General features: G+C 36.4%; 1 protein-coding gene across 2 annotated transcripts in view; it reads left to right on the top strand.

The window, feature by feature from the left end:
* Fcp1 (RNA polymerase II subunit A C-terminal domain phosphatase Fcp1) overlaps positions 1–18,625 on the top strand; it is a 98,185-nt gene extending 79,560 nt beyond the window's left edge. For both annotated transcript variants that reach the window (XM_071689478.1, XM_071689477.1), the window contains 7 exons: positions 4,781–4,906; positions 5,683–5,924; positions 8,442–8,656; positions 11,204–12,177; positions 14,579–14,741; positions 15,149–15,295; positions 17,843–18,625. In XM_071689478.1, coding sequence (XP_071545579.1) covers positions 4,781–4,906; positions 5,683–5,924; positions 8,442–8,656; positions 11,204–12,177; positions 14,579–14,741; positions 15,149–15,295; positions 17,843–18,156 — 2,181 coding nt within the window. In that variant the 3' untranslated portion in view covers positions 18,157–18,625. The remainder of the gene's footprint in view (positions 1–4,780; positions 4,907–5,682; positions 5,925–8,441; positions 8,657–11,203; positions 12,178–14,578; positions 14,742–15,148; positions 15,296–17,842) is intronic.
* The last annotated feature ends 298 nt before the right edge of the window (positions 18,626–18,923 follow it).

Genomic DNA, 18,923 nt, shown 5'->3' with positions numbered 1-18,923 from the left:
TCATGTTTTTTGAACTAAGTTTGTCAGTGACCATCAGAGTGACGTGGAGAATAGTACATCATTTTTGTACTGCAAAGCAAAAAGCATATGTAGACTTAGGTGGATGATGTATATAAATTTCTACATATGATGAAACTTTTTCCTTACTTTGATTGTGGTTTCCCTTCTCAGCAAGGTAGCACCAGGAACAGACAAAAATAAGAAAGAAAAAAAAAAAGGCTGCAGTTACCACATCCATTCTCCAGCTGTCATATGTAATGCACCTAAACCCCCAGCTCTCTATCCACAACCATACCCTACAGACCTTTCCATGGTTTACCCAGGACACTTCACATGCCCCAGTTCAGTCCATTGACAGCTCATCAACCCCAGTATACCATATAATGGAACATATTATTGGAAATTATATGATTGCCATGATTATTTTGAATCTAGTGCAGCTTTGAAGCAGTAAGAGAGCTCATTAAAGGGTTTTGGGATTATTTTATTTATAAAGGATTTCCAGGTTCAAAACTTTATGTTTTTAGACTTCCATGTTAGCTTTTTTCAAACAGCTGTATGGAGATTGATTGGCAAATGATCTTTTACTTTTATTTGTTTTCCCCTTGGAGGCAATTCTGTACCAGTCTGTTTTGTAATCTATTTAGACTTTTCTGAGGGAATCTGAAGGTTTTGTTTTTACCTAGTCAGTGTGTTAGCTTTTTATGTAGCAGTGTTTCATAATAAGGGAAAACCAGAACTCTAGCATTATAGAGGAATGCTTTGCAAGAACCTTTGTTTGTGGGTTCTTGAGTTTGTACTTCTGGGTGTTGGGGAAAGACACTTGAGATCCTAGAGGAGAATTTTTGCTCTGTTTTGTCCTTGGTCTTTACCTGTTGGTTGGTTTTCTTGGGAATATAGTTTTGAGGTTGGGGTAGAAAATGTTGATGCAATCCATGCAATGTTGAGGCTGAATTTTCTAAAGGTAATTCATCTTTAGGGTAAATCTTTTTAAATCTAAATTCTTGTTGAAATAAGCTTTCCTTGTCTCATGGAAGTTACTTATGAGAAATTTGATTGATTTCCCAAATGCCTTTAGGCCTTTATTAGCAAGAAATATTCATGATGGGTCCAAAATTTAGTTTTATGATGTAAGGTAAGTAGTATGTGCATTGGCTTTTTGTTAGAATTTTATGTTGAAATTATTAAAGTAATTGTTTGGTTTTTGACCACCTGTATTAAGCAACATATGTTAAGACATGGTTGATCTTGCTTGAATACAATCCATAACAAAGGCCATGTTGTTGCTAAAGGTTTTTCCTAAGGCTCCTCTTTTTTCCCTGAATTTTTTCTTGAGTTCTTATCTTTTTCATTTGTATATGCTCGCAGATGAGCTTTTCTGTAAGGTGAGAAATGTAGGCTTTGAAGTACTAAAACTATTGTTTTACAGTAGGCAGAATTCTATGAACATCAGTTGTTTTCCCATCTCTTTCTTCCCTGCTTTCCTTTCCCCCCAAAATAATTTCCTGAGTCTTGATAGTAACTGGCCCTTGACACAGACTCCAGGGTTAGTGAGTGGTGAGTTTACTTGGCATTTTGTTTAACTTCATTACTACTGAGTGACTCAGTTTTTAATGGGTTACTGTTTTATTGTTGGATCAGTGGATGAGTTCTACCTATGGTAGATTTTTTTTCCCAAACCTACTTTTTTCCTGCTTTAGTGAGGTAGCACATACACTATGTAGCTGTCATTTGTTTACCTCCTTTATCTGGCTGGATCATATGCAACATTATGCAAAGGTAATCAAACCCCAGTGTTTATTTTACTTAAAGGATATTTGCAAAAGAATGTCCTGGAATAGAAGCTTTTTAGACTATTCACACATAAACTCTTTATTCATAGGAGGTGTTCCCTTTGTTGTGTTCCTTGTGTGGAGCCCCATATAGATTTGCTTTATTACTTATGCCATATGATTTTCTTAATGGGTTTCGAGAAATGAGAGTGAGGTAGGCTAACAGAGATGTATTACGGAACCAAAATGGGAAAGAATGGAAGTGGCCCCTGTTGTTTTCAGTAAATGATGCTGTTTTGTTGGCTAAAATAGTAAGAAGAGTTGGAAGGATGCTAGGTAGCATTGATGATGTGTATAGGAGGAGGATGTTGAAAGTAAATGTGAGGGGGGGGGATCATTTTGATAAATTTTCTTTCCCTACACTTTGAAGCTTTGGAACTCTACCTTCTCATGTCTTTTTCAACAAATACAACTTTGCACATTTTAGAAGTTGTGTTTTTCACTTCCAAAATTCATAGATGCTTCTCCTTGTCTCTTCATTTTCCCTTTCATAACTGTCTCCATACTTTAGTCAAGGCGTGGCCTTTATTTGGACTTTTGTCCATGACTGGAACCTCCAACTAGAGAGAGAGAGAGAGAGAGAGAGAGAGAGAGAGAGAGAGAGAGAGAGAGAGAGAGAGAGAGAGAGAGGAAAATTCCTCCATAGAAATGGGCAGTTACAGGGCAATGTCACTTTGGTTGGAGAAGAATTAGAAGCAATAAATGAGTTTATCCCTGGGGATAGGGGATTAAGAATACTTCCCACGTATTCCCTGCGTGTCGTAGAAGGCGACTAAAAGGGAGGGAGCGGGGGGCTGGAAATCCTCCCCTCTCGTTTTTTTTTTTTTTTTTTTAATTTTCCAAAAGAAGGAACAGAGTGGGGCCAGGTGAGGATATTCCAAAAAAGGCCCAGTCCTCTGTTCTTAACGCTACCTCGCTAACGCGGGAAATGGCGAATAGTTTAAAAGAAAAGAAAGAAAGAAGAATGATCATTGAGGATGGTAATAGGATTCCGTGCATGATGGAGTACTTGTCCTGGATGTCTTATATTGATGTAAAAGCTGTGTATATCTAGTTAATGATCTGAAAAAAGAAGATCATTATAAATTGGTAAATAGTATGCTTGGGATTTGTTAAGGATGTGTGGTAAGAAAAATCTTTACAAAGATGCATGGATGAATCTTTTAACCCATTTGCTTTGAAAATTATATGTATGCCATTGAGAATTTTTTTTTATCATTAATTACAAATATTGCTGTTTCCCTGTGGCATCCAGAAAGTTTTCATAATCTGCTCAAATCACTACGTCTCACATAGCCATTTGAATGCCCACTAAACAGTGCAGAGTGCTGTTAGGGAAGTTGGGAAGTGTGAATGTAAATAAGCAACACCTCTTGTGACTGCATACATTTCTCTATAGTTTCATTAGAATATAAGTAAGATATGTGCACAGTACTTTTATGATCAAAAGTGTAAGTTTATTACATATATAGCATATTTGATAATAGAAAGAATTTGTAATTAATAGATGTGTGTGATTTTTCCCCTTGAATTTTTATATGGTATCTTAGATGACATGGGTAACTAAACACCATATTCAAGGCTGTCTCGTATATGCTCTCTCTCTCTCTCTCTCTCTCTCTCTCTCTCTCTCTCTCTCCACATTATTATCATACTTAATTGCTGTTTCCCACATCAGTGAGGTAGTGCCAGGAAACAGACGAAGAATGGTCCATCCACTCATATACACACACACACATATACATATATACATACACATACAAAGACACACACATATATACACATATTCATATTAATACTTGCTTGCCTTCATCCATTCCTGGCACTACCCCTCCCCACAGGAAACAGCATCACTACCCTTTGCTTCAGCGAGGTAGTGCCAGGAAAACTGACAAAAAACGCTACATTTGTTCACAATCAAGTCTCTATCTGTCATGTGTAATGCACTGAAACCACAGCTGCCTATCCACATCCAGGCCCCACAGACCTTTCCATGGTTTATCCCAGGTACCCAGTTTATTGACCATCCCTTAAGGGAGGATGAACAGCTGGGTTGACTGTGGACTGAGTCAGTAGAGAAAGAGATATGTTACTGCAGAGGAGATAGTAAGATACTTCAAGCATCAAGCCAGACTCTGCAAGTAATTATTTTTTTTTTAAATGAATGAATTTCTGCTAATACTGACACTTATATAGTACATGATGTACTTTATATTGATAATGTTATTATTCTGTATGAAAATGGAAATTCATGCTTTTGAAATACATTTCCTTCACTTATTGCTCAGCTTTACTGTCATATATTAAAAACCCCATTTTCATGAAATTTTACTAATTTTCTCATAAAAAAATGTAAATATCTGTTGGAAATATTGTATTAGAAATTTTAATGCCAGATAAGGAAACTTTTTAGCTATTTAGAATTGGACATGCAAGAAAGATGGCCGAATTCAGACATACCTATCCATGGGAAAATGACACTTTTAAGGGAAAGTCGATGAAACCTAAACATATTGTATATAGTATTTTTCTATTAATTTTAGATATTTCATAATGCCGATATATGATTTTTGGAATGTATTGCACTTTTTACAATAGTCATTTTGCTTAGTTTTATTGTCATTCACTGTGAACTTGATTTAACAAATTTTACTCATTTACCGGTCAACAACCTAAAATTTCCATTGGTGAATATTGCTTTGCAGAGAAACTCAAAGCCAGATAGGTGGTGTAAATGGAAATCTTAGTATCTGTTGACAAATCATGCAAATATGCAGAGAGACATTGAGAAAGAAAAGAGTGCTTTTAATTGCCATAATGTGCAGCAGAATAATATGCAGTATATATCTTATGTTAGGGAGTTGATTCTAGTAAATACTGATATTTCATGTATATTTTGGTCAGAAAGCAGAGTGATATTTGGAAATAAGATTTTTGCTTCATAACAGGAGGCCCAAAAGCTAGGCAAAGAAGATATAGATAATCTATTGAAGCAACGGAAACTGGTGCTGCTGGTTGATTTAGATCAGACGCTGATCCACACTACAAATGATAATATTCCACCTGATTTAAAGGTAAGACTTTGTACAATGTCTATTTAGAATATTTTTTCAAGAAATTTTTCTTTAGCATCAACCACTAATTTCCCAGAATGAAAGAAGCATACTAACTCACTCACTTCCTTAAGTAAACATATATTCATCATATAATTTTCCTTTGAACTGGAGTCTGTTATTGTTACTTTGCTTTCCCACACTTAAGTACCAGAAGGATCTAGTGCAATTATGAGATGATTATGTCTGTTTTCCGTTTCTCATGAAACTGTAAATTTGTTTTGAGGATCCCTATGGTCTTGTGTGAAACAGCTGTAAGTGTATATCCTCTAATGAAATTAGAAACAAGATTTTTGATGGAAATATTTTCTTTCCTTTCATATATTATCCATGCACTGAGACTTATAGTGATAATTGTATTATAGAATTATTTGTTATGCAAGAATAATTATCAGTATTATAGCATTAAAAAAATACCATATAGTATGGTATTGCAGTAAGGTTATGTTGATGAGAGAGATAGAGTATTTGCTGATAACCTTGACGAAAAATGAAATACAGTAAGACTTGAGTGCACTTTTGTGTCAGTTTATAACTTCAGGGAAGATACAAAAATAAGATAGAAGATTCAGAACAGTTACTTTATAAGAGAGGTGGAGCTAAGACTCTGTTGGTACTCCGGACAGGAAACTGTTCACAAATTTGGCATAAGACAAAGTTGTCCACTTTATAGCCATTTATATACATGTATATATATATATATATGTATATATGTGTGTTTTTTCTTCTCTTAACAGGATGTTTACCATTTCCAAATCAGCCATGGAGGCCCATGGTATCATGCTAGACTGCGACCGCATACCAAGGAATTTCTGGAGAAGATATCAATGTACTACGAGCTACACATCAGTACCTTTGGTGTGAGGGAGTATGCTCATCACATAGCCCATTTCTTGGATCCAGATCGGATGTTGTTTGGTCAGCGGATCCTTTCCAGAAATGAATGTCTTGATGTGATGTCAAAAAAGGCAAATTTAGAGTAAGATATTGCCATTTTAATATTATATTCAAGAAATTTATATACATTGTGACCCACTTCATTTTTTTTTAATACTGACAACCCAGGCATATCCCTTTTATGTTGTTTGGTATGTGTCATTCATGTCATGCTAGTTTCAGAATTTTCTTAAAAGATTGTAACAAGTATGTCATAGAGTGAGGGATTTTGTTGGCCGTTTATTCATTTTCCGACTTTTGTCTTATTAAAGATACCTTATCAGTTTGTGATTGTAGTGACTGTGATAATGAAAATATTTTCTTTCTAGTTTTAAACCAAGAGGATAACTTTTACGCAATAGTAAAATAGGTTGCTGTATACACTATTATGAAATATTTATGTAGATTTTCGTTTAATAGATTTTTTTTTACTTTTCCAAGAAAAAAGGAACAGAGAAGGGGCCAAGTGAGGATATTCCCCCTAAGGCTCAGTCCTCTGTTCTTAATGCTGTCTTGCTAATGTGGAAAATGGCTAATATGTACCCATTTTATGAACCAACCCCAAGGGGTGAATGAACAGATGGGATGACCGTGGACTGACTGCCGCACCCAGGATTCGAACCTATGGGCTCGATCCTGGGCGGCCTGTGAATGCATCTTGGTCAGGAATACTAACTGCTACACCAGTATATTGGCTTAGCTTATAAATGATTTGCAAGTGCTTTATCTGTGCTTGTCTTTGTGTATCCATCTATGATAAGACTGCTCTAAAAGATATACAATTTTAGTCTGTTTTCCTACTTAAAAATCTGAATGCCCTGATCCCCAGTTCCCACATTTGCCCAGACAGGTTCATTAAGTGTCTGGTTTAAGTGAAAGTTATCCCAGAAATTTAGACTTGGTGTCAGAAGGTAGATAAACCCTTGTACTGTTGAACCTGTATAGAGAAAAAAAAAGATCAAAAGTCAAACAACCCAAAGTCCATTACTGAGTTATTGATCATTTTTTGAGTGCAACTTTTCCAATGCCAGTTGTCATAGAAAGTTATATGTAGTGTCAAAAATAGATAAGTAGTTTTTTCACCATAACAAAAACTTTTTTGTATTATCCCTTGCCTTGAAAGTGTTTTATAAATGTTTCTTGAGCCTTGAATGTAAACAAAGGAAAGAAGATGGATGTGTTGGAAATGAAGTGCTGAAGGACAAATGTGGTGTAAGGTGGTTTGATCATGTAAGGAATGAGAGTGCAAGAGAGAGTTATGATAGTAAGCCCAGTCTGATTGAGAGAGTTGACCAACCAATGTCATTGAAGACTTTCCCACCCCATAGGAGCTCACTTACCTGCATCAGCATAAAAAGCACAGCCTTAAAGTTGCAGAATCCCCATAAAAGAGGTCTTGGGATTATATATATAAATAACTGTATGTTATCCATAGGGATAGGGAGAAAGTGTTTATTGCTTACTTATCTTTGTGTGTCATTGAAGGTAACTAAGAGGGGTAGGAGCAGGAACTGGAAATCTTCCATATATATATATATATATATATATATATATAATGGAGAAAAACTGGAGGAAGTAAAGTGTTTTAGATATCTGGGAGTGGATCTGGCAGCGGATGGAACCATGGAAGCGGAAGTGGATTATAGGGTGGGGGAGGGGGCGAAAATCCTGGGAGCCTTGAAGAATGTGTGGAAGTCGAGAACATTATCTCGGAAAGCAAAAATGGGTATGTTTGAAGGAATAGTGGTTCCAACAATTTTGTATGGTTGCGAGGCGTGGGCTATGGATAGAGTTGTGCGCAGGAGGATGGATGTGCTGGAAATGAGATGTTTGAGGACAATGTGTGGTGTGAGGTGGTTTGATCAAGTAAGTAACGTAAGGGTAAGAGAGATGTGTGGAAATAAAAAGAGCGTGGTTGAGAGAGCAGAAGAGGGTGCTTTGAAATGGTTTGGGCACATGGAGAGAATGAGTGAGGAAAGATTGACCAAAAGGATATATGTGTCGGAGGTGGAGGGAACGAGGAGAAGTGGGAGACCAAATTGGAGGTGGAAAGATGGAGTGAAAAAGATTTTGTGTGATCGGGGCCTGAACATGCAGGAGGGTGAAAGGAGGGCAAGGAATAGAGTGAATTGGATCGATGTGGTATACCGGGATTGACGTGCTGTCAGTAGATTGAATCAGGGCATGTGAAGCGTCTGGGGTGAACCATGGAAAGCTGTGCAGGTATGTATATTTGCGTGTGTGGACGTATGTATATACATGTGTATGGGGGTGGGTTGGGCCATTTCTTTCGTCTGTTTCCTTGCGCTACCTCGCAAACGCGGGAGACAGCGACAAAGTATAAAAAAAAAAAAATATATATATATATATATATATATATATATATATATATCACTTTCTGGAAGTCATACAGGAACCAAGTATGGATTTTTCTAGGAAAGCTCACTTATTTGTTCCAGGTGCTTCCTTGTAAAGATGGGAAATGGGATTGACTGTAAAGTATAAAATTGCAGTGATGCTTATATACTTATTTCATCAAATTGTATTATTCTGTTCTCAGCTCTCTCTTCCCATGTGGAGATAATCTCGTTTGCATCATTGATGATCGCACAGATGTTTGGAATTACTCCCCTAATGTTGTCCAAGTCCTTCCATACCATTTTTTCCGACACACTGGTGATATAAATGCTCCACAAGGTCTTCAGAAGAAAGAAAATGATGACCGAGAAGGCATAGATTTTAAAGATATAAAAAAAGAAAATATCAAAACCATTGGTAAGTTTTTGACTGAAATCTAATATTAGATATGATTTTTTATCAGTCTTGTTTGAAATATTTAGCAAAGAATTTGCAAAGAATTACTAGAACTTTCACTTTCACATGGTAAATTGCCTTTTGGATAACTTTCGTCTTTTGTGTCAAAGTTGGCCATATGGGCATTTTGTTGTACGTTACTTAAAACTTCTTGTCACTTCCCAAGTTCAGCCTTATTAATAATAGCCCACAACCAGTTGATTATATTCCTAATTTCTTGTTGTTTTGAGTCACATTACCACAATTTCCTTCTTTACTGAAATTTCTTTCATAGTTGTTCACTATTTCCTCCATTAGCAAAGTAGCATCAAGAATAAACTGGGTCTTAAAGAAGATATCCTCATTTGGTTTTCCTAAGCTCCTTCTTTTGGTTTTATTTACAATGAACCATGTTTGATCAAGAGCAACCCTCAATCTTTCGTTTCCTTACAATAGAGTTTAACCAATTTACCCTTCACTCATACTCTGTCTTTAGCTTCTCATAGTGGGCCATCTGATAAACTATCTTTTAGTCCTGTAGCACATTCCCTTCCATCTTTACTAATGGACGTTCTGCCCCAGGAGTCCCTTCTGTCTGTATGATATACATACTTATTAGGAGTCATTTTGTATTCTTCCATCATGCGTGCCCATATCTGTGCATTATAGTCCCTTTCTTATTGTCAACCAACAATCTGTGAACCATGTATCTCCATTAGATTTCTTCCTCCCCTGGAATGTCTTCGCACAGGATAACACCCTATATTATGTTTAAATTAGTCCTTAGGTAATGACAAATAAAGTACAAGATGAATAAAATTTACAGAGTGTTATGAAGGAAACATCTTCAACAATACAAGAGCATCTAGTTCCCTGTGTACTCAATGTTGAGTCATCGGATGACATTTAATTATGTTGGCTCAGATGACATGGGCAACTAAATGCCCTAATTTAGGCCATCTCATTTATGGATCTGGATAGGGTGCTGTAGTTTCAGTGCATTACACGTGACAGTGAGAGAACGAATGTGAGATGTGGCATTTCTTTGTATATTTCCTAGTGCTACCTAGCTGACACGGGATTGGCAATGCTGTTTCTTGCAGGGTAGGTTGGCGCCAGGAATGGATCAAGGCAAGCAAGTAGTGCCAGAAAACATATGGAGAAATGTGTAATGCACCGAAATCACAGCTCCCTATCCACATCCAGGACCCATAGACCTTTCCATGGTTTACCCCAGATGTTCACATTCCCTGGTTCAGTCCATTGACAGCAATGTGACCCCACTATACTACATTGTTCATATTCACTCTATTCTGTGCATGCCTTTCACCCTCCTGAATGTTCAGGCCCCAATTTCTCAAAATCTTTTTTAACTCTATCCTTCCACCTTCATTTTGGTCTCCTGCTTCTTGTTCCCTCCACCTCTGACACATATATTCTCTTTGTCAACCTTTCCTCACTCTTTTTCTCCATTTGTCCAAACTATTTCAACACACCCTCTTTTGCTCTATCAACTACACTCTTCCTAGTGCCACACATCTCTCTTCCCCCTTTCATTACTTGCTCGATCAAACCACCTCACGCCACATATTGTCCTCAAACATTTCATTTCTAACACATCCACCCTCCTCTGCACAACTCTATCTATAGCCCAAGCCTTGCGACCTTATGATATTATTGGAACTATATTCCTTCAACTTACCCCTTTTTGCTCAGAGATAATGTTCTCTCTTTCCACATCGTTCCCAGAACCTTTGCCCTTTCCCCCACCCTATGACTCGCTTCTGCTTCCATTTGCTGCCAAAGCCACACCCAGTTATCTAAAACTCTTCACTTCCTCCGTTTTTCTCCATTCAAACTTACGTCCCAACTAGCTTGTACCTTAACTTTGCTGAACCTTTCACTTCCTCCATTTTTCTCCTTTCAAACTTACATGCCAACTAGCTTGTCCCTCAGCTTTGCTGAACCTAATATATATATGTATTTCACTCTTGGTCACTGTTTCCTGTGTTAGTGAGGTAGTGCCAGGAACAGACAAAGACAGGCCATGCTCTATACAGTCTGCATTCTCTTGTATCTTCTGATCTTGTTCTACATGACCATATCATTCTAAAAGACTTTAATCTTTGCTGCACTTTTTAATGATTTCTTTGCATCATGTACCTTCCTCACATGTTTATTTTTCATTCTGTCTATCCTTCAAATATTATTTCTACTACAAGAGTATAGAACTACCTAAAAGATTTTTTTTACTGCCTGCTTGAGGTTATATGTGGGTAGAAAGTCTCCTTTGGTGAGGCTGTATCATTGGGTAACACAAGGACTCTTTCTTAGAAATTGGTTCTGGGTCATTTATTTATTATTCTGGGTCATTTCTGGGTCATATTTATTTTTTTTTTACATTGTCCTGGATGATTTACATGACCAAAAAGCGAGGCATAGCTTGAGATGAAAAGTAACCATTATGAAGATGTAGTAGAGTGTTTTAAAGGTATTCATAATATTTCTTTAAGCGTTTTCTCTTCACAGGATTTCGACCTGGAGATACTACTGTAGCAGAAAAAGATGAAGATGATGATGATGATGAAGACAAAAAGAATTACAGTTCAGATTCTGACAGTGATAAGGATTCTAAAGAAGTGAATCCTGAGACTAAATCTGGTAGTGATTTAGATTCGTGTAAAAACAGTAACAATTCAGATGTTGGTTGTGATGTAAAAGAGAATAGGAAAGATGAAAAAGTCAATACATATGAAATGTACAGTGTTCAGTGTCCTGATCACAAAGAAAATGAAAAAAAATATGAAAGTACACAGTCCCCTGATTCTGTGGCAAAGGATGGCTTAACTAATGATGGGGTAATTGAAAATGTTCAGAATGCAAATAAAAAAAGTGATCAATGTAATATGAATAAGAAAAATGAAAATGCCAGCATTGAAGAGATACAAATGAAAGATGTGGATGAAATTGTTAATAGTAAAAGAACTGACAATGAAGCAGTAAATATCAGAGAATCCAACAGGAGAAAAGATGAGGAAATGGAATGCAATAATCAGCCATCAGATAAAACTATAGCTCAGTCAAAAACAGGTGGTGAAGGTCAGGTATTTGATGTTGTAGACAGTGATGATTATTTACTGTACCTGGAAGACATCCTGAAACAAATTCATAAAAGATTTTTTGTCGAGTATGATGCATCTCAACAACAAGTAATGAAAACCTTGCCTGACTTAAAGACAATTGTCCCTGCAGTTCGAAAGAAGGTTTTTAATGGCGTCAATATTGTCTTCTCAGGAGTTGTTCCACAGCAAATGAAGTTAAGAGACTCTAAAGCTTACCACATTGCCACAAGCTTGGGGTCATCAGTATCTGAGAGACTAGTTTTAAGGGCCAAAGGAGATACTGAAAATGTTGAAAAAAAGAACATGTATACAACACACATGGTTGCTGCAAACCTTCATACTGAGAAAGTAAATATTGCTCGGAAGCACAAATATATAAAGGTATGAAAGTAATATGAAATGTTTGTCATTTGAGGTCTAGCTTAAGGTTAGATTGAAAAGTGCAGGAGAATTCTCTGAAATGTATTGAAACTGTTGAAGGTAGTCCTATTACTTACTAGAAAAGCACAAAAGTTTATTGAAACTAGTGCCATGCATATTCAAACTGGTAATCATGGAATTGTTTCTCTTCCTGTCATCCCTCCCATCCACAGTGCATATTGGAAACAAGGGATTCTTGTAAACTTAAATCATATGTAGAGGTTTGCAAGGAGTGTTTAAGGTTGATTTTTCATACTTGTTTGCAGTTTCCTGCACTTTTGAGGTAGTACAAGGAACAGATAGATTGGGCCTCATTCACTCACATCCACTCTTTAGCTAGCATGTATAATGTACTGATACCAGAGCCCTCTGTCCACAACCACACCCCACATACCTTTCTGTGTTTTCTCCTGATTTGCTTGTTTGCTTTGGTTCAGCTCTGACAGCATTTCCCCTTTTTATATCATATCGCTCTAATTCTCTCTAACCCGGTGCATGCCTCACTTTCTTTTGCATTATTAGGCCTTCGACATGTAAAGTATTTTTTCTCTCCATCCTTCCACTTCCTTCTTGTGTTTTCTCTTTTTTTCTCCACTTCTAACATGTATCCTTTTTTAGTTATCCTCTCTCATTCATATTACTCTTGTAACAAACTCTCTTGTACCCTATCATTTCTTATTGGATCTAACTTACTAACACCACATGTTGTCCTCATACATTTCATTTCCAACACATTCTTATTCCATACTTTGTTATTGTGTTCAACACACGCTTGTCTTTTTTATTTGCACATATTCCTTAGTGCACCCAAGACCTTTGCCCTTTGCTCACCCAATGGCTCACTTGAGCTCCATTTGTGCCCACATCTGTTCCTAGGTATCTAAAACACTCCACTTCCTCCAAATTCTCTTCCAATCTTACCCTTAATATTTTGTTTAGCTACTTTATCTTGCAAAATTATGTGCTTTACTCTGTTTTGCAGATTCACGAATTACATTCTTCTTACTTGGATTCTTCTTACTTGGGTTAAACTTTCACTTGTCAGTGTACTGAGGATTAAATGTATAGAGTTTCCCTGGCAAGTTGTATGGGAAGGTGGTGATTAAGAGAATGGTGGCATGCACAGAGCATTAGGCAGGAGCAGCATTGTGGATTCACTGTTGGTAGAGGATGTGTGAACTAGGTATTTGCTCAAAAGATTTGGAGAAAGAGAGGGATTTGTTTGTGAACCAGACAAAAACACTTGATACTGTTGACAAAGAGGCCTTGTGGAAGGTGCTATAAAATTATATGATGTAGGACGAAAGCTACTAGAAGCAGCGTGGAATTTTTTTCAGGAAAGGAAGGCATTTATGCAATTAAAAACACATGAAGATGAGTGGAATAATGTGTGGAATGGTGTATGCGAGGTCATTCTTTGTTTCTAGGGTGATCTTGCTAATGTGGGAAGTAAACAAATATGTAAAAAAAATTATTAGCATTTTCCTAATATTTTCAGTGATTTCTGAAAAGTGTCGTTTGAAAATACTAAAGAAATAAAATCCTTACATTATTGTATTATTTTGAAGAATGTATCAATTTGTCATTGAATTAACCAAGTGCTAAAAGTAAAAATTTTTGTTTCATATCAGAGCATATATACAAGTTAAAAAACCAATAAATGTTCTGAGAATAGTGTTTAAATTTTGTAATATTAGGCATTGGAATGAACACTGAAGATACAGTGAGTATTAAATGAAAATCAGACACTGCTGAAATTTTCAAAATTAAATCAGAGTAAATTTGAGGAGGTTGTTACGATGACATTTTGCTGAAAGTGATGCATCCCACTTCATCGTATGCAATTACTGTGTGGGAAGTTATTATTGAAATTATAAGTAAAGTTCAGGCATTTGAAGATTTTCAGCAAGGTTGTTGTTTTATTACTTGAGTGGAATACTGTGATACTGTGAAAAGATCAGAAATTTAGGATTGGTATTGTGAAAATAATGGTTATTAGATTAACAAAAACTCATGTTGTTCACTGTTGAAGAAAAAACATAGTATTAAGAATATTTCAATGGAAATGAATACAAAGTTTGGTGCGTGGAGAAATGGAAATCGAGTAGGAAATTAGTAGAAGCATGCAATGTTTGTGTAATTCTTGGATATGTGAATAGGGTGGTAGAGATTTTCCGGCATACTTTAAGGAGTTATTCCATGATATGATTTGCTATTAAATGGTCAATTGCCCATGTGATATAGATGGATAATTAAGAAATGTGTGTTTATTCATCACTTACTAATCATGTACAATATTTTATTTAAGACAGAGTAACTCATGGTTTCTTTCCTTAATATCATTTTACCATTTACAACATAGATTGTCACTCCAAACTGGCTGTGGAAATGTGCTGAGAGATGGGAACATGTAGAAGAGCGCCTTTTTCCTTTGAACAAGGAAACAGAGAAGGAAATCCAACGGCTTCCACCACACCACTGCTTCTCTCCTGATCCTTCATTGTTAAGTTATGATTCTGATGCAGGTAAGAAAATCTTAAGTTAAATCACTAAGTGAAAAGTAATTGATCTTTTATTTGAAATATGTTTTCCAAAAATATTCACTCTTCAGCATTTGCAGATAACATATCTATATGGCCCACTTTGCAGCAGGCTTTTTGTGGCTTTTATTTTCCCTTTTCCATTTTTTTTGTTTTTGTTGAAAGAGACTCGGAGATTATTTTTTCATGATAATCCATTGTGAATTACTTGACTGTTTTTGTACCAGAGTTCAGATGCTAGTCAGATGAGGATAAAACTAAATGATATTTGGCTGTGTCTCATCTGATATATCAGCCTTATCACATGTCAATGCAACCTAAGTAAGAAAAGTAATAATTCTTGTGATCAAAAGTGTTATCATATGTTTCTGATTTTCAAACTATCATTGCAGAGCAGACTGATCCTGGTCCAAGTAGGAGAACCAGAACACAAAGTGGACAGCTTTTGGAGGATGTGAATCCTCTAATGTTCTTCAGTCCAGATGAAAAGAATAACATGACTGATGAAGTGGAAAAAATTTTAAGTGATGATGATGATGGTAAGCTGTAGAGCATAGTGTTATCTGGTAAACTGTGGAGTATAAGGGGTTTTTCTAGTAAAATGTAAAGTGTAATTTTTTTCTATATTTCACTGAATTATGTTTTCTTAGATTGGTATGGGTAGGATATTCAACAAAGATGGAGGGTGACTCAGAAAGTCTGCCGAGGATAGGCAAATTGCGTATCCATTGAAAAATGTATAATTAGCTTAGGTAAAGATTTTCTGTTGTGGATAGAGCTCTTTGAAAGTAGTGGTGAAGTTTAGATAGGAACATGTTAAGTAGGAAAGGTTTTATGTAATCATACTCACTATTTCATAGAAATGCCCCATTTTGATACTTGAAAATATTCTTACTCAGGAAAACCCCTTTTTATGTATACAACCATTCTTGAATGTGAATGAATGTGGCCTTTGTTTTGTCTTCATGGCACTACCTCACTGAAGGGGGGGGCATGATATTACCTGTGTGGCGGGGTAGCAACAGGAATGAATGAAGGAAAGCAAGTATGAATATGTACATGTGTATATATGTATATGTTTGTGTATGTATATGTTGAAATGTATATGTATGTATATATGCGTGTATGGGCATTTTAGTGTATATGAATGGATGGGCCACTCTTTTCGTTTCCTGGCGCTACCTCGCTGACACAGTAAACAGAGATTAAGTGTAATATAATGAAAACCAATTTTGAATAGCTCTTACATTTATGAATTACAGGAAATGTCATTGTTATAGGACTTAGCATTTTTATTTTACTAAAATGCAAAAAATTCTATAATAATCAAAACTGTAAGGAAAATATGCACTTCTTCCATAGAATAGACGTGGCATCTGTCCAGTTGAAAAGAATTTGCTGTTTGGAGACTTATAAAGTTTCAGAATCACACACATACATATGCTAAGATGCACTTCCAAATTATGATTTGTGTACAAACTTTAGCGGCAAAATTATAAAAACTATGCTTTTTGCTATTAAGATGTCTGCAGTATATACTTTTGCTTAAGAAACTAATATTTTTATCACATTTGTTTGCTCTTTCCTGCATCAGTGAAGTGGCCCCAGGAACAAAGAATGGCATCACACTTTCACATTCACTCCATATCTGTCTTGTGTGATGCACCGAAACCAGGGCTCTTCCTCCGCAGCCAAGTGCCACACAGTATTTTATGGTTACTCATTACCACTTCATGTGCTTTGGTTCCTTCTGACAGTTTATCACACCCAATATACATCACTCCAAGTCTCTCTACCTCATGCTTGTGTCTTACCCTCCTGCATATTCAGGTTCCCATAACTCAAAACCACTCATCCATCCATGCATCCTCTGAGGTCTCTCTCCTTCCCTGCTCCCCACACTTCTGACACGTATTACTTGTTGGTCAGTCTTCCTTCACTTCTACTTCTCATATATCCAAGCAGTATCAACACACCCTGTTCAGCTCTCAGTTGTATTTTTCTTTTACAACCACACCACTCTTCACTGTCATTTCTTACAGTATCAGCCTTACTCACACCACTTGTTGTCCTTAGGCATTTTATTCTCAACACATCCATCCACTTCCATTCTCTTGTCTCTAGGGACCAAGGCTTGTACTCAGACAACACAAGCAGGACTTGTATACTTTTGAGCATACCCATCTTTGCCCTTACGGATAGTGAGCTATCCCTCCTTGCTTTTCGTAATGCACTCAGGACCTTTGCCTTCTCATCCACCTTATGGTTTATTTCAGTTCCCAAGTTCCATCTGCTGCCATGTTCAGGTTCTCTGCTTTCAAACTCAAACTCAGACCATCTTGTCTGCCCCCATGCTCATAACCTTACTTTTATTCACATGAACTTGCAATACTCTCCTTTCACATACTCTCAAACTTAGGAAATAGCCTCTGCAGTTTCTAACTTGGGTCTGCCATGACAGCAGTTTCATCTACAAACTGCAGCTGACTTGCCTCTCAGGTCCCCACCCCTAGCATACTGTAGACTTTCCCCTCCCTCTGAGACTCCCAAATTTAAGTTCCTCACCATCCCGTCCATAAACAGATTGAATGGCCATGGTGACATCACACCCTTGATGCAAAGCCACTTTCACTTGGAACCACATGCCCCTCCCCCTTCATACTTGCACACATACCTTGTTATCATGTGAGAAACTTCTCTGCAACTATTACCTTTCCTCCCACGGCATATACTCTTAGCCCCACCTTCAAGGCATCTCTTTCAACACTATCATACTTTTATGCAGATTTATGAATGTCACAGACAAATCCTTTTCTTTGTCTTTCACACTTATTTTTCAAAGCAGATGTGTCCAGAGATATCTAGCACTCCTTTCAGTAACCATGCATCTTACAAAAAATAAGTAATAGACATATATATGCCTCTGTATTTTGAGCATTCGTTTTTGTCCCCTTGCTTTCATATCATGACACAATGCAAGCTTTCATGAGTTCTCAGGCACTGAGATATTCTGTGATGAATGGGCTTCTTGCTGAATATTTGATTTTGAAAAAGGCATTTTCTTCCTTTTCATGTACTTCATGAAGATGAATCCGATCAAGAGGATGCAGAAGTTTCTAGTTCTGATTCTAATTCCAACGAGAATGATTATGATGAGGATGAAGACGAAGGTCCTCGAAGAAAAAAGTTTAAAGGGATTGAAGATCAAGACAGCAGTACCAATGACAGATGGATTAAAAGGCTGGAAGAGGGAGAAGAAATGGAAAATGATGATGAACTTCCAAGTGTTATCTTTAGACAAGGGGGTGGTCTGCCAAGTGATGATAGTGATGATGGTGAGAGTGATGATGAAGGGGACTTGAGCAGAATGGGTGCTGACCTTGAAAGCCTATTAAGCTAGCATGAAAAAGACAGTACAAATATACATGACTTTATTGGGACAAAATGCCCGCAACCTTTGAAAGTTCAAAAAAAGATTTAACAAAAATTCAGGGACATGATTATCATTATTTCTATTGGGTGAACTTTTGTGAAATATTATTTGACTTTGTTGTGTCATTTTCTGGACAGAACAGTCTTCGAAGTATTTCAAAATTCAATTACATCATTTTTGTTGTAAGTAGTTATTACCTGCGCTTGGTATTCACTGATACTTTTTAATTGTAGAGATACATTATTTTTACATATAGAGTATATGCTGTTGTTGATCTTAATTCATATTTTGCCTGATTTTGTAACTTAACAAAAGATGTATTTTCTTTTCTTTTTGAAAGGAAAATATGATTGTAGTTTAGGAAAGTAGTAAATTTTTTATATGACTTGTTGTTTTACCTTGAAACAATGAAAGAAAATTTCTTACTGAATTGAAATTTCTTATTAATGATTACCTGTTGATTTATGGGAAATATTGACCTTTTCCTTTCAGGACTTTTTCAGTGTCAATATTTAACATTAGAAATAAAAAAAATATTTTTTATGGGTTGTTTTAGGGAAACTTGAATTATTTGCATAGATGAAATGAACTAAAAATTAAAAAAATCATAACTTCCCTTCCCTATTCAAGGTTTTGTGAAGTGTATTTAGAACTGCTTCTCTAGCCCAGGCTCAATCAGGTATGACTGAGGTTGAATAAACATTTGGTAGACAAACATAGTGGCCTTCTTCACA

The sequence above is a fragment of the Panulirus ornatus genome, chromosome 47 (assembly GCF_036320965.1).
Source record: "Panulirus ornatus isolate Po-2019 chromosome 47, ASM3632096v1, whole genome shotgun sequence".
In the NCBI taxonomy this organism is placed as follows: domain Eukaryota; kingdom Metazoa; phylum Arthropoda; class Malacostraca; order Decapoda; family Palinuridae; genus Panulirus; species Panulirus ornatus.
The sequence above is the reverse complement of the archived record's forward strand: the minus strand, read 5'-3'. Positions and strand labels throughout refer to the sequence as shown.